The 15,134-nt window shown below is 55.2% G+C and overlaps 1 protein-coding gene across 1 annotated transcript in view; it reads right to left on the reverse strand.

Annotated features, from left to right (window-relative positions):
• Window positions 1-15,134, reverse strand: part of RGS9 (regulator of G protein signaling 9) — a 65,207-nt gene that overhangs the window by 49,715 nt on the left and 358 nt on the right. The window contains exons 2-3 of the mRNA XM_049701663.1: window positions 3,830-3,926; window positions 217-267 (exon numbers count right to left, since the gene is read on the reverse strand). Coding sequence (XP_049557620.1) covers window positions 217-267; window positions 3,830-3,926 — 148 coding nt within the window. The remainder of the gene's footprint in view (window positions 1-216; window positions 268-3,829; window positions 3,927-15,134) is intronic.

Below are 15,134 nucleotides of genomic sequence, written 5' to 3' on the forward strand. Positions count from 1 at the left end.
TCACAGACATCGCTTGTTTCGGGACCAAGGGTACGTATGCATCACCCCCTCCAGGAAGTCTTTCTTGATTACCCATGAAGTTCTCATCTCTCCAATTAAAATGTCAATTTCTCAGAGATGCGGGCTGACCCCCGTTTAGCTTCTACCCTCCAGAGATGCCCCAGGGTGACGCGCATACAGCAGCCCTTGGTCTCGGAGGAAAAGACGAGCTCTCACCCAGACTGGAGACCCACAGCCGCTGGGTGATCCACTGGAGAACATCACTCCCTGCAAAGCAGAAGCATTTGGCCACCGTCAGAGCCTCCCTGACCTCCACGCCCCCCTCCACACGGTCGCCCAGCCGGCCTCCTCCCTGTTCAGCCGTGATCTCGTCCTTCTTCTGCTCAAAAGCTTCAGGGATGCCCCTCCTCCCCTCCCCCCAGCAAAGTTCAGTCCGAACCCTGCAGCCTGTAATTCAGGGCCGTCCATGATCCGACTGTGGCCAGGTTTCCAGCCTAACGTCCCCTACACCCTTCAGGCTTCACCTCTCTTGTGATACTTATTCTCTTTCCTTACAATAGTTGGTGCCTGGACTGTCATTCACCGAGTAGGAAGTAAACAGACTAAGACTTAACAATGAAAAAAAAAAAAAACAGACCCAAAGCAAGCTGTCCATGGAACTCTGAATGGAGCCCGGACCCAGGGGAGTAAATCAGAGCCAGGGACGGGAAGGGAAAGGGGTGCGCCAAGGGCAGGGCTGGTTCTCCCACACCCCCAAGTTCCCACTCTGAGGGGTCAGAGAATTCTAAAGCGAAACCTGGCTTTCCAGGTCGTTGTAAGGACGCTTTTGTCGAAGCGGTTACGATGAGCCACTTTTTTAGGAACACTTTGTGGGGTGATGTACAACTTCAGACCGTGGAATGCGGGCTCCGTGCGCCCTCTCACCCTGGGCCCTGCGAGGCCGAGGGGCTGGCCTGGGAGCGACGCAGACTGCAGGCCGGCGTGGAAGAAACCAGGGGAGGCACACGGGGACAAGAGCAGGAGGGAATGTGCACCCCTCCGCCCCCAGCAAGTGTTCAGATTGATCTAAGGGCCAAGGCAAGCCGGGTCCCACCAAGTCCAGAGCTGATGCAGGACCCCAGGGAAGCCGCGGCCTCCCACTCGGCCCGGGCCCTCTGGCCCCATCGGCAGAACACACTCCTTGCAGGAGGCGGGCGGGATCATCTCGGGAGAAAGAGGCACCCCAACTCGGACGTCATCTTGCAAATGCCAACAACCATATTTTCCAGCCACCCCGGCCTGCCTTCCAGAGGCCGAGCTGGGTCCCCTGCCTGTGTGGAAACCGGCCCACGAAACACACCAAGGAGGAGGGTCAGGGTCTGAAACCCCGCTGCCTGTGTCCTTGTAGCTGGACTGTCGCAAAGGACACTTCCTCGCTTGCTTGGGGGTGGCCAAGGGGCATTTCTTCTGATACCCGCGGGGGCGTGGGAAGGCTTAGGGCCCGTCCCCCACTCTCTGGGCTGAAGGAGCTGCCCGCAGTGTGGCTGAGGGTGGACCCCCTGTAACTGCCCTTCCTGCGCACGCCCCGGGCCACAGATATCCAGCTATCAGCTCTCCGCGCCCACGTGCCCACCGCGACGGCTTTCAGAGGCTCCCCTGTGCCTCCTGGCTTTAGTCAGCGCTTTGCTTATTCAAAAGCAAAATTCTTCACCTAAACCCCTACTTAAAAATCCCAGGACTGGGTGTTTTAGACTTTCCACCCCAAGTCTCTACACGGTGGTGTGCAGACCAGGAAAGAGAGCCCCCGGCGGAGAGCAGACAGGTTAGCGCTCCCCACCAAGGGGCTAAGGTTTTCTCATCCACTTGACCGCTTCCTGAAATAGGTCGAATGAGGTTACGGGGGCCCCGGCGTGTCCACCACGTGATCTGTGCCGACAGCACCTCAGGCTGCTCAGAGCCCACGTCAGCCACCGTCGTCCCCTTAAGTCCTGAGTCCCCTGCCCTCTGAGGAGTCGGGTGGCACTGATCCCGGTTGCTTTGATTAGGGCCGATACTGCAGGACAGGGCTCCTCCTGGGCTCCGACCGCAGCTGGGACTCACCCGAGTAGGATGAACAAGGCAGAACGTGGCTGGGTGGGCGGCCCCCCACCAAATCCAGGGAACCAGGGGCCCCACCTGCCAGGAAGGAAAGCAGCTTGCAATCCCGGACGGGGGATGAGAGCATGGACGCTGGAGCGGTGTAGCTGGGCTCAAGCCCACGCTCAGCCCTGGATGCGTTTAGTGACCTGGGGACAAGATGCTGGAACTCTGCGTCTCCGTGTCCCCGGCTGCAAGAAAGGGCTGGCGGGTCACATCTCTCCCTACGCTTATCGTGGGTGACACAGTGCGGGACACAGCCAGCTATGGGCCCCGTGGGGCGTCACTGAGCACCGGCCAGTGCACACTAGAGCCTTGTCTGGTTCCTGCAGGCATCCCCTGGGGCAGGGATCACTACTTCTGCTTGTCAAATGAGGAAATGGAGACTAGGGCTACACGGGGAAAAAAAAAAAAAAAAAGGCACCCAAAGGATTCAACCCCAGGGCGCCTGAGTCAACGTCCAGCGCCCTTTGGACAGTTCGAGACCAGGACTGATTCATGCGCTCGATAAACTTCTGTTAAACTTCCACCCTGACCCCCAGCTGCACTAAGCGCAGGGGTTACTCAGATGAGCTAGACAAGATCTCTCCCCTCGAGGGTTGCCCAATCCAGTGGAGAATTCAACCAGAATTCATGACAACCAGGAGCCGGGAGGGGGTGGGGTCAGGGGTCAGAGGCAGCCTGCAACGTCCTGGGGCGCCCAGGCTGCTCTGGGTCCCAGTCTTTCCCAAGTCTAGACCATTGGAGTTTTCTTTTCTTCTGTGAGCTAGCCTGTCGCATGCCAATCATTCCGCCTCCTGTCACTCACACTCAGGGAGCCCGAGAGACGCTGCGCTGGCTGGGACGTGCCTCCTTCCGGCCGGCCTGCCTCTGCAGAGACCCCAGTGCCTTGAGTGACAAATACTCAGGTCATGGATGGGGTCAAGAGCGAGGGCTCACAGGGGACTCAGCACAGGGGCGAGTCCCAGGCTCGCGCTCTGAGAAGCTGCCCCCCTCTGCCAACAACACGACTCGGTGGGAAAGGGACTCCTTACTGCAAAAATCACAAAACAAACGCAACGCACGGATTTTACCAAAATCACAAAACCATCGCAACGCATGGATCAAAATGCATTCTTATTTGGGGGTCCAGCCCCTTCTGCCGATATCCTGAAACGACGCCCTTTATCCCGCCCCCAGAGAAAGGAGACTAAGGTGCCCTGCCCTTGGGGGAGCCAAGAAGGGTCTGAATGTTAATTAGAAGACAGGGAAGGATGGAGAAAACAAAGGCCAATTCTTTTTTTTTTTTTTTTTTTGCCAAATAGTATTTTTTCTGCTACTTGATTTTATTAAAACAAATCAAACAAGACAATCAAATAAAAAACAGCAGTAAAGGTTTTTAAAATGACCTCCTGGGGAGGAGGAACGGCTTCACAAGGGGACCTACTGGACTCCTTTCTCTTTCCTTTCTGACTCCTCGCCCAGAAGGAGCCTGTGGAGCACGAATGGGCACGTAAGCGGTGAGTATACGCGGCTTCACGGGCCACGCCACGGTCTCTGCACAGCTACTTCACTCCGCCATTGCAGACAATATGTAAATGAGGACGTGCGTCTGTTCCAATAAACCTTTATTCACAGATACAGAACACGGGGCGCATCTGGCCCACGAGCTATAGTCTGCCAACCTCTGTGTACGGTCTGTTCCAGGCCAAGACCAAATCACAAGATACATTACCCGTCATGGCGTGAGGGACGCTGATGACCGCGACCTTCTGGTTCTGCACTCTGACCCCCATCTCTGGGTCCTGCATGTCCTTGACGAGGGCTTCAATCTGCAAGACAGAACCGCCAAAGCTGGCTAAGCAGAACCATCTCGAAGGCTGAGTGAGGCCCTTCTGGCAGCACCGAGGGAGCAAAAGATGCAAAGAGGAACACGGGGCCCTTATACCCAGGAGCCCACCGCCTAGGTGGGCAGCGCGCAGCTGAGAACTAAACGCGCGCATCAGAGGCACAAACACCTCCCCAGGTGTGAGAGCTTGGACGGATTCATGCTGCCAAGGAGATGCTGCAGAGGCTTTTAGGAGAAGATGGGACTTGGCAAAAAAAAGGGTTTTGTTGGTTAGAAAGTGAGAGAGCTACAAGGCACGGGAGAACGACAGCGCCCAGGGTGGGAGTGGGACGGGGGTAGGGGAGGGGCCGGGTCTCAGGGGGGCCACAGAGGGTGGGCTCTGTCCCAGCAGCTCTGGCTGGGGAGCGGTGTCATCGGGCCCGCACCTGAGAGAGGAGCATCGAAGCACGAAGAAACCCGCCCCAACAGAGAAAAGCGGGGGCCTGTTCACCACCATTGCGACCGTCCGGGCACAGGATGATGGCGCTTCCACCCCTCCCACTTCCGCCCCTCGGTCTGTCCTCAGCAGGGCAGCCCGTGCGAGACTTTCAATTATTTTAGGCTGTGTCTCTCCTCCGCTTGAAACTCCGCAAGGGCCATTCCACTCAGTCAGTGGCCAAGCTCTCCTACTGGTCTACGTGGCTGGGATCACTTCCCCCCGACTCTCCCCCTCATAGGCTCGGGGGCCACGCCCAGCTGCATCCTCCCTCGTGCTGCAACCTCGAACGTCCCCCCCCATTCCTACAGCACTCACCTTCCAACGTCCGAAATAATCTACCTGCTGATCATAACATTTGCCATGTGTCTCCCTCACTCCTAGAAAGTAAGGTCTTCAAGAGCAAATCTTCCTTTTTTTTTTTTTAATTTTTTGGCCGCGCTGCACAGCATGTGAGTTCTTAGTTCCCCGACCAGGGATCAAACCCGCGTCCCGTGCAGCGGAAGCACAGAATCTTGACCACTGGGCCGCCAGGGAAGTCCCGAGGGCAAATCTTTTGTCTGTTGCTGTCTGCTGCTGTATTCTGACTGCCTGGAACAGCGCCCAGCACGTGGACAGTACCCAGTAAACAGCCGGCGCATGAATTAATAAATAAATAAAGGCAGGGGCAGAGAAGATAACAAGAACGCATGGCGTTTAGAGCCCTCGTTCTGACTCTAATTACCTAGGATTAACTGTACGTGCAAGTGACTGACTGGTGCAGTGAGGGTGGCAAAGAATAACGGCAAAGTTTATAACTTAGACGATCGGAGTTGCCAGTTACCAAAATAGAAATTTCAAAAGGAGGAGCGCTTTGAGAGAGCAGACACTTCTGCTTTTGGAATGCTGACCGCGAAGGGCTGCTGAGATAGCCACGACGTCTGGAAGGGGATTGGAAGGGAGATGTCCCAACTTCAAAGGACACGACCGTCAGAGATAAGAACTCGATTCACGAACATGGACGAGAGGGTTGACACCAGAGAGAATCCAGGAACCATCGGAGGAAGCTGGAACTGCAGGGAGACACCCACAAGGACAGCCCTGATTGTCTTCAGAGTATTTTTTTTTAACATTGATGAATACAAAATATTTTTCCACTTGAAAAAATTAATAGGAGTAAAATTAACTGCAGGATATTTTAAAACACACTGGATGGGTTGACACAATTGAAAAAAGACACCAAGCACTTCTCTGGTCAACGCTGATGACAGGCATCGACAAAGCCTCACGTGCAGACGCTTCAAAGTTCATGCTCCAGGAAACTCCTCGCGAGGGGAAAACCGTGCACACCCCCAGCCCCCCCAGGTGCCTGCAAACGATCAGTCCGTCATTCAACAACCAGGCAGCCATGGTGGACTCAGGGAACCAAAGATAAAGAGCTCTGGTCCCTGAGCTTAAGGAGTTCACCGTCTAGTGCAAGGATATTACAGGACGAAACGGTAAGTACAGTGACCAGGGTGAGGCCACGGTGTCCTGACAACACACCTGTGCCAGGGAGGAGGTGGCCGGGAGAGGCACTCCTGGAGTGGTCATAAAATGACGAATAGGAATGAGGAGGCAGAAAGGGCAAAGGATGGCAGGTGAGGACCCTAAGGCTCAGTGAGCAGCAAAAGCAGAAACACAGAATACGAACGAGTAAGTGGAAACAAAGACCTCTCCTGTCCTCCTCCGGCTGGAAGCCCTCTCCTGAGGTCAGGGCAGCTGCGCACGGCTGGACAGATGCTCACGGAGGGTCTCCCCTCAAACCCAACCTGTCCACGTCCCAACCACAACCCAAAGCAAAATGGCTCACTGCGCCGCTCTTCCCCCGGTTTAACTAGCTTGGTTACATGATTCTTTCTCTCCTGCTGCTTCATAAAATAACTCATCCTCACACTGTACAGCCCTTTACAATTTCCAAAGTCCTTTTAGAGTTTGCGTGTGCTTGTGGCCCAAAGAAAAGGAACCCAAGATTCTCATGTCCTCAAGGTTCTCTCTTAACTGCAGGAGTCCACTCAACCTCTCTGAATTCCCTTCCTCTACCATAAAATGACAGTATATTCACAATTGATAGCATTTTGTTACCTCTTAGAATCTAAGTAATTGTGTAAAAATGCTTTGTAAGGACAGATATATAAAGATATATAAGCAGAAAGATACATACTTGGGCTTTCCTGGTGGCGCAGTGGTTGAGAATCTGCCTGCTAATGCAGGGGACACGGGTTCGAGCCCTGGTCTGGGAAGATCCCACATGCCGCGGGGCAACTAAGCCCGTGAGCCACAACTACTGAGCCTGCGCGTCTGGAGCCTGTGCTCCACAACGTGAGAGGCCGCGATAGTGAGAGGCCTGCGCACCGCGACGAAGAGGGGCCCCCGCTCGCCGCAACTAGAGAAAGTCCTCGCACAGAAACGAAGACCCAACACAGCCAAAAAAATAAATAAATAAACAAATGCGGGGTTTAAAAAAGAAAAAAGGAAAAGAATTTAAAATTAATCAATACAATCATAAATAACATGTAGGTCAAATAATACAGCATAATAATAAAAAAAGATACATACTTTATAAGGAGAGAGATTTGTTAGTGTTTGTGGGTTGGAATCATTAACATCTGTAGTGTTCGTATAATCAGCGCATCTTTAAAATTGTGCATGCAGAGCTGTCTTTAGACGCCTGGGAATAAAAACCCTGCTCTACAAATCATCCAAATATAGATGTTTACTGAGCGTGTATTAGGTGCCCAGCCCTGGCAGGGGGGTTGGTACAGGAAGATAAAAGACAGCCTCCCGGGCCTCAGAGAGTTGGGAAGATATTGGTGTGAAGATAAACAAATGAACTAAGATAAACACTAGGGATCTGGGTGCGAATAAAGTTCAGTTCAAATCATCCTCCAATGAGCAGGCGAGGTGAATCACTAAACTTCACTAAGGCTCATCCTCTGTAAAGCAGAGATGAGCACAGTACCTACGACGTCAGACGGATGTTGTGAAGATCAAAGGAGATGAAGCAGCGAAAGCACCTAATACCATGCTGTGCACAAAGAATCTATTAGACAGCAACTGCAGACTGAATTATGCACCAAGAAATAGGGAAAGCAGGGATGGGAGTAAGAGCCAGGAGGAGAAGAGGATGGCTGAGATGATCCCCAAACATCACACAGAGTGAGAAGGATTTTCCCAGCCGGCCGCCGTACTGCAAGGGAGGGACGGTGCGAGGGGCCCCGTGCTGGCTGACGCAGGAAAGTGAAAGGCTGAATTTGGAACCCTCGGGCACGGTTGGTGGCAATGCAAAATGTATGCAGGTTCCTCCCAAAATGAAAAATAGAACTGAGACAGTCTGGGACCTGGGGCCCTTTGCTGCAGTGCCCACACCTGCACACACGTCACCTCAAGCAACAAAATACAAAGAAACTATAAGGGACGAAAAAAGACTGCACGCATGCCCAGTTGGAGCAAATTCTGGACAACAAGATACAAAAAGGCCCAAAGAACCCAGCTGCCACTTCCAAGGAGCCGGGAGCGACAGCAGGGTGCTGCGCAGGCCCGCTGCACTCGACACCACCAAGGGGTGGGCAGAACGCCTGAGCCACCACTCCCGCCCGACCCCCGGACGCACCCCTACCCTCACCCCACGTAAGGAGCCAGCTGCCGCCCGCCTCAGCCAGCCAGCAAGGGGACCTGTTGTTTGTTCTCGCTCCCCCTGCTGCAGCAGCGGCCCCAGTAAAGCCTTGCCTGAATCTCTTGTCTGGTCTCTAGTCAATTTCTGTTGCTCAAGGAGGCCAAGAACCCTGGTCGGTGACAGAACTACCAGATGATCCAACAATCCTATTTCTGGGTATTTATCGAAAAGAATCAAAATCAGGATGGCGAAGAGATATGGACCCTCCCCGGTTCACAGCAGCACCGTGGTCAACAGCCAAGATGTGGAACCACCTAAGTGTCCACTGGTGGTTGAACAGGTAAAGAAAATGTGGCACATCCAGGGATTACGACTTAGCCCTAAAGAAAGGAAGGAAATTCTGGAATCTCCGACAGCCTGGATGAACCTGAAGGACGTTATGCTAAGTGCGTAAGCCGGTCTCGGAAGGACCGCACGATTCCACTACCTAAAATCTTTTAATTCACGGAACCAGCGGAAGGGCAGTTGCCAGGGCCTGGGGGAGGGGGAGACAGGGAGATGCAATCACTGGGCATGAGGTTACAGTCAAGAAGATGAAGTAAGTTCTAGAAACCTGCCCTGCAATATTGTTTCTATAATTAACAACATTGTGAATTATACACTTAGAAAAATGTAGGAGGGTAGTTTCTTGTGTGATGTGTTCTCACCACAATAAAACAGAATTTTTTTTAAAAGAGAGAGAAAGAGAGATGGCCAGGCTGCGCTGGAGGGGAAAGGTCAGGCGGGGAGCCCTGAACTGGAGACACGCCACCCGCCACCCCGGAGGCTGGCAGCCCCCCACGTCCCCAGGGCGGGAGGAGGGGGGACACACGACGTCCTAGGTCAGCGCCGAGGGCTGGGCTGTCCTATTTCCACCTGCTGCTAAACCGGCACCGGCAGCAGAACCACAATCCCGAGAAGCGGCCGAGATCAGGGGCAAAGGTCACGGCCGCTCCGGGCCCAGAGCCGGCCCCTCAGCTGCCCGCGGGACCGGCCGGGGCCCAGGGCCGCCCGGGGCTCCTCGTGCAAGACCCAGCGCGAGCCCGTCCGCACAGACGCGCTCTCGGCTCGCGGGATCCTTCTGGAACGGAAATGACGCGTTTCGGCTCCACTCGGAGCTGCAGTGCTTGGCCTCCTGCAAGGTCGGGGCCTGGGGGCGTCTCGGGCCACGGGGGCACCGAGCGGCTCCCAGCGGAGAAGGGGGCGCGGGACACCCCAGGAGGTAGCCGGAGGGCGGCTGCTCCCCCCGGACGCGGGCGGGGACCGAGGGGCCACGGGCGGCAGGGGTCACCTTTTCTGGAGTTGTTTTTTCTAACTGAATCACAGTGGATTTGCGGTGTTGTGCCGGTCTCTGCTGTGCAGCAAAGTGACTCAGTTACACGCATACAGACATTCTTTTTTATGCACATCCTCTCCCGTTATGCTTTTCTGGAATTCTTGGCTGGCCGTGAGCCTCGGATTCACCTGCTCCTCCCAGAAGTGCCCGCCATTCTGACGTGGGAGCCCGGGCCTCCCCTTTCCCAGGATAACTGCCGGAGGAAAGTCCACATTTGCTCCAAAACTTTTATCAGCTGAAACAGCAGCATTTCATGGCGTCAGGGTGCCCATATATTGGAGAAGAAAGAGAAACCCCCGCTCTGAGTTAGAAACCTGAGCTTCTCCAATAGAAAGTCAGGGGGTTTGATTCCTTCTCTCTGCATTAGAAAAAAAAAAAATCTAGTTATAAAGAGTTTGAAAATAACCTTCAGAGGAGGAATAATGAGAGCTATTTTAGAAACACAATGAGGGGAGTCAGATTTCTTTCTGGCAGTGTGTCACCTTCACAGAAGAGAAGGGCTGGGGGCAGCAGGGAACACCACAGGGACCTCGAGAACATTCTGAGGGCGTTCGGCCCATTGGGGTTTGGACCCAGTTTCCTCAGAACTTTCCTTGTGTCAGTTCCTCTGAGGGGTCTCCCCAGGCACCCAACAAGGAAACCGTAGGACTCGGGCTGCTGGTCCCGCCTCTGTTATGGGCTGGACGGCGCCCACCCCTCAAATTCATAGGTTGGGGTCCTACCTAAGCCCCAGGACCTCAGAATGTGACTGGACTGGGAGAGAGGGTCCTTGACAAGGTAACTGAGTTAAAAGGAGGGCACTAGGGTGGCCCTGTGACAGTGTGACTGGTGTCCTTTGAAGAAGAGGAGATGAGGACACAGACACCACGGGGGGACGAGCACGTGGGGACACGCGGAGAAGACGGCGTCTGCAGGCCCCGGACAGAGGCCGCCGGAAAGCACGCTGCGCACACCGTGCCTGGGCCGGCGGTGCTCTGCCGTGGCGGCCCCAGCCCAGTCATACAGGCTCTGGGCTCCAGCCCTGCTTCCAGCAGAAGAGCCCCTCTGCCCACCACAGACAGGGGACAACCCGAGTTGTGTCCCCAGGTCCCCAGAGGGTGAGGAGCCCTTGCCTTTCTGCTCCCAACTGCTGCCAACTCTCGCGCCCTCCTCCTCGTACCTGGTGGGCATCCCCCCGGAGACAGGGAGGCACGGCCATCCCCGCCCCAAACGTCAGGCGCCCTCCCGTCTCCCACACTCAGCTCCCCGCAATCCTGGGCCACACGAGGACGGCGGGGTAACCAGGCGGTGCTGAACCCCGGGTGACGCCGAGCTGGGGGCGGGATGGGGGCGTCAGATGCCACGTGCCTCTGCGTGACTGCAGGCATGTCACCAAGGAACAGGAACGACGGCTCCAAAGGCCTCGACATCCTACCTTCCACGCCCACGCTGCCCCTCGCTGTCACTCCCTGTGCGAGATCTCGGGCTGGGATTTTCCTCTGAGCCGGAGAAGGTTCCCGGGGGGATGATAATAGTCAGTACTTTTCTGTACAGGGAGGGAGCAAGTGACCTGGAACCACGGGGCTGTCTGGCAAACAGAAGGGGCTCCCACTAAGGAGCCTGTCCGCCCAGAGGCCAGCGGACCCCTGGGCCATCTCACCCCGAAGCCTCTCGGACCCTCAGGGGCACCACACACGCTCTGATCGGCGCTTAGGCCACCCCAGCTGGAAGCCCAGGAAGCATCGTCCACGACCCCAGTCAGCTTCTGCGGACTCTGCTTTTGTTTCTGACCTGTCTCCTAACAGGCCTCTGCGGCACGTCTCACCTTCCTCCTGGACCGTCCGGCTCGGCCCACCCGGCCTCTGCCTTGGGCCTGGCAGGTCCCCAGCCTCCAGGACGCCCTCCAGTGGTGGTGCTGTTGACATTTGGGGCCGGCTGTCCTGTGCACCGTAGGTGTCTAGCAGCGTTCCTGCCTCTTCCCTCCAGCTGCCAGGGGCAGCCCCCTCCCTAGCTGGGACAACCCCAAATGTCTCCAGATGTCACCAAATGTCCTGGGGCTTTCCTCTGGGCTGTGCATTCAAATCACCTGGGAAGCTTTTCTGTATTTGATTTTATACATATACATATATATATATTGGTTTTTGGTCGCACCGCACAGCATGTGGGATCTTAGTTCACTGATCAGGGACGGAAACTTTGCCCCCTGCAGTGGAAGTGCAGAGTCTTAACTACTGGACCGCCAGGGAAGTCCGTGGGAAGCTTTTCTTTGAAAACACCAACGTTTTGGGACTTCCCTGGTGGCCCAATGGTTAAGACTCCATACTCCCAATGCAGGGGGTTCGATCCCTGGTCAGGGAACTAGAGCCCACATGCCGCAGCTAAGACCCGGTGTGGCCAAATAAATAAATAAATTTTTTTTTAAAAAAAAACCAATGTTTGGACTCCATCTGACTTGACTACTTAATTATCTCCTAAGTAAATGAGAAACTCTAAGGAAGGTGACCTGATAACAATGTTCTTTAAAGTGCAGCCAGGGTAGAGAAGCACTCCTACCCTCTAATCAGAATCATCTTTCTAACATGGGAACCAACTCGTTTTATTCGTACCCGATTTTAAAACGTCAAATGGCTTCTCAGCGAACACAGAAAGCGTCAGACCCCCGGCTGGATGTGCGAAGCCCCCAGTTCCGGAGCGTCCTTCACTACCAGCCTTTCCATCACCAACTTCCTGCCCACCCCTGCCCCCCGGCCAGCTACCCCAACCCCTGAAGACTCTCCCACGGCACAACGCTATTCCACACTTCCAAGCTCTGCATTCCCCCAAATGCCACTCATCTTCCCGTCCTCCTGGCAAAAAAAAAAAAACACCTACTAATTTTTCACACCTTCACTCAGTTACAAGCCCTCCTGTGAAGGCTGTTGGTCCCCAACCCAGATGGCACTGACCACTCCCTGCTCTGCGTTTTATATACGTGCATCTCCTCTAATGACGTCTCCCACGACCTACAGAACATTCTTCTTACTTATACAACGGTCCTTCTCTATTAGATCCTAAGCTCCAGGAGGAAGGGGCCGTGTCCTAATCCCACAGTGTCCCCAGCATCAGGCACAGCGCCCAGCACAGACGCGCACGACTCTGTGCACGTGTTGAATGAAAGAATGATACAAGCGAAAGCTCCCGTGCTCTGCCCGGGTCTCCTCCCTTTTGTTTCCGCACCCCCTTGCCCCGCAGCAAAAGGAGATGCCGGACGCCACACAGGAAAGCAAAGCAGTCCAGGCTTCTCCACGAGGCACCAAGACAGTCAGACCTGAGGCGCATCCCAAGGGCAGCAACAGCTGTTCCTGGCTGGCATGGAGATCGGGACATCATGGGGGAGGGGCGGATGGAGGGGGGACGGGCCAGCACTAGGACAGGAGCTCACAGGGGCCACGGGAGGCGGTCCACTGTGCAGCATCCCACACACACACGCACTTAGCACACGCCGTTCCTCTGCCTGGAACAGCCTTCTTTCTCTCTGCCTAGAACCCCCATTTATCCTTCAGTTCTCAGCTCCGCATCCCCCAGGCACCTTCGGGCAGGCCTTCCCACGGCCTCTCCTGCCCCCAACATCACAGGAAAGCTTACAGCACTGGATCACATTTGGCGACAACCTGTATTTTTCCTGGTTCCACCACTTAGCGGCTACGACTGGGGCGAGTGACTTCACCTCTCTGAGCTTCCCGCTCTGTAAAATGGTGATGATAACTCTGTCTCATGGAATAGATGAGAACACACATGTAAGGGCCCCACTGGGGACACAGCCTACTTCAAAAATATCCATTGAGTGGTGGGTGACAGTTGCACCCAAGTCCACATTCCTTAGGCCTGGGCTCCTCTCCAAAGGCTGGGCACCTCGTTCAGCTGCTTCACGGTTGAGGGCCCCCTGGCACAGGCTCTTGGGACCTGCTCTGTGATCTGACCGAGGACCTCGGAAGACACAGACAGACGGGGGTCTCCCCCCATCCAACAAGGCAAAGGGAGAGAGCAGCGCTGAGGTGCGGGCAGGGTCTGCAGGGCAGCGGGGGTGGGGAGAGCCGGCCGTCACAGCGGAGGGGCCCCCGAGCTGGGCCCGGGAGTGGGGCGGACGGGGGCTCGGCCAGTGAGAAGGGGAAGAAGGGCTTTCCCAGTGGAGGGATCTGAGGCGTGAAGGGCACAGGGTTCCTGGAAAGACGAGGAGGTCGCTGAGGCCAGAGCCCCCCTGAGTGAGGGGGGCTGCTCTGTTCTATGTCCCTGCAGGGCAGGTGTGGGAGGCCGGCGGGAGGTCAAGCCGGAGGGGTGAGTGGGAGCAGGGTCCTCAGTGGCCGGGCTGGGAAGGCTGGACGTCACCCTGTGCACGGGGGAAACCAGCGGAGGGTTTCAGAGCGAGGGGATCCATGTCGGTTTGCGAAAGAAACCCAACATGCCGATGAATGGTATTGTGGAGGCCGGCAGGTGGGATGGAAGACAGGAGGCTGGGGTGGAAGAGAGGAGGCAGGGGTGGAGGACGGGAGGCTGGGGTGGAAAAGAGGAGGCAGCGGTGGAGGAGGATGGGCTGGAGACCAACACACCAGTCAGAAGGCCCAGGTAAAGACAGGAATGTCTACCACATAACAGTCCTGATGAAACACAATGTCTGAGGCTCAAAAACAAACAGAATGTCTCCAGACAATTGCTCTCAGAGCCTCAGCGCCCGAGCTGCCCTGTCTGGGAGAAGACGGCAGTCCTGGGAAATCCTGGAAGATGCCTGATGGCTCTCAGAGATCCAGTCTGGGCAGTTTTCTCTGATTTTAGGAGGTGGTGTCTGCAGTAGAGGCTCTCAGGGCTCTTTCCCAGCGAGACAACACTCCCCCTCTGTTTTATATCCTCACACCTCTACCACCTGGAATACGCACAAGCTTATTCAAGTAGCTGGACCGAGGGTGACCAGCTGTCCCAGTGAGCCCAGGACTGTCCAGGTTTTAGCGTTGAAAGTCTTAGACAAATCAGGACAGTTTTGAATACGCCAATTTGCTGAGCTCCAAGGGCTCAGGGCAGGGCTCTTACTGTCACAAAGCATTCAGCTAATTCTACTCAAGACAAGCCTAAGACGGTGGACACCACACTGTGAAAAGTGGCTGCAAGTGGGAGGAAGGGCGGGCAAGTGACCCAGGACCTAATCCTCTGCTGACCCCTTCTGATACCGGTCATCTCAAAAGCCTAGAACAAAATGAGCCATTTCATCCCCAAATACATCACCACACAAGGTGCGTTCCACCCCGCACAAGTCCCCAGTATGGACACCCCTGTGCCCAGCCACTTGCTCTGAGAAAGCCTTTGCATGGGGAGGGTCTTGACTTCCGCTGCGCACAGAGAGACCTGAGATCCACAAACACACACACTTGAATAAGGAATCTAGGAGCGCTGCAAGTGGGGTGTCCCTTTAGCCTGCAAATCACACCGTTTTCACGGTCTATGTGTACACACTCACCACACACACACGCTTTCAAATACTGCAGTGTTGAATCAGAAAAACAGCAAACATGTTAATTTAACATCTGGGAGCCTCTAATAGTATCAGGAGACTGTCTCAAATCTGACCCACCCTCGCTGAACTGCCTTCCTGCGCCTGCTCTCCCAAGTAACAGGTTGTTTTCAGCCTCCAGCCGGCAGTCGCCCTCGGCTGTAGATTCTCCACTATAAACAGGTAACAAGGAAACCTAATCATTAGAGT

Source organism: Orcinus orca, chromosome 19 (assembly GCF_937001465.1).
Source record: "Orcinus orca chromosome 19, mOrcOrc1.1, whole genome shotgun sequence".
In the NCBI taxonomy this organism is placed as follows: Eukaryota; Metazoa; Chordata; class Mammalia; order Artiodactyla; family Delphinidae; genus Orcinus; species Orcinus orca.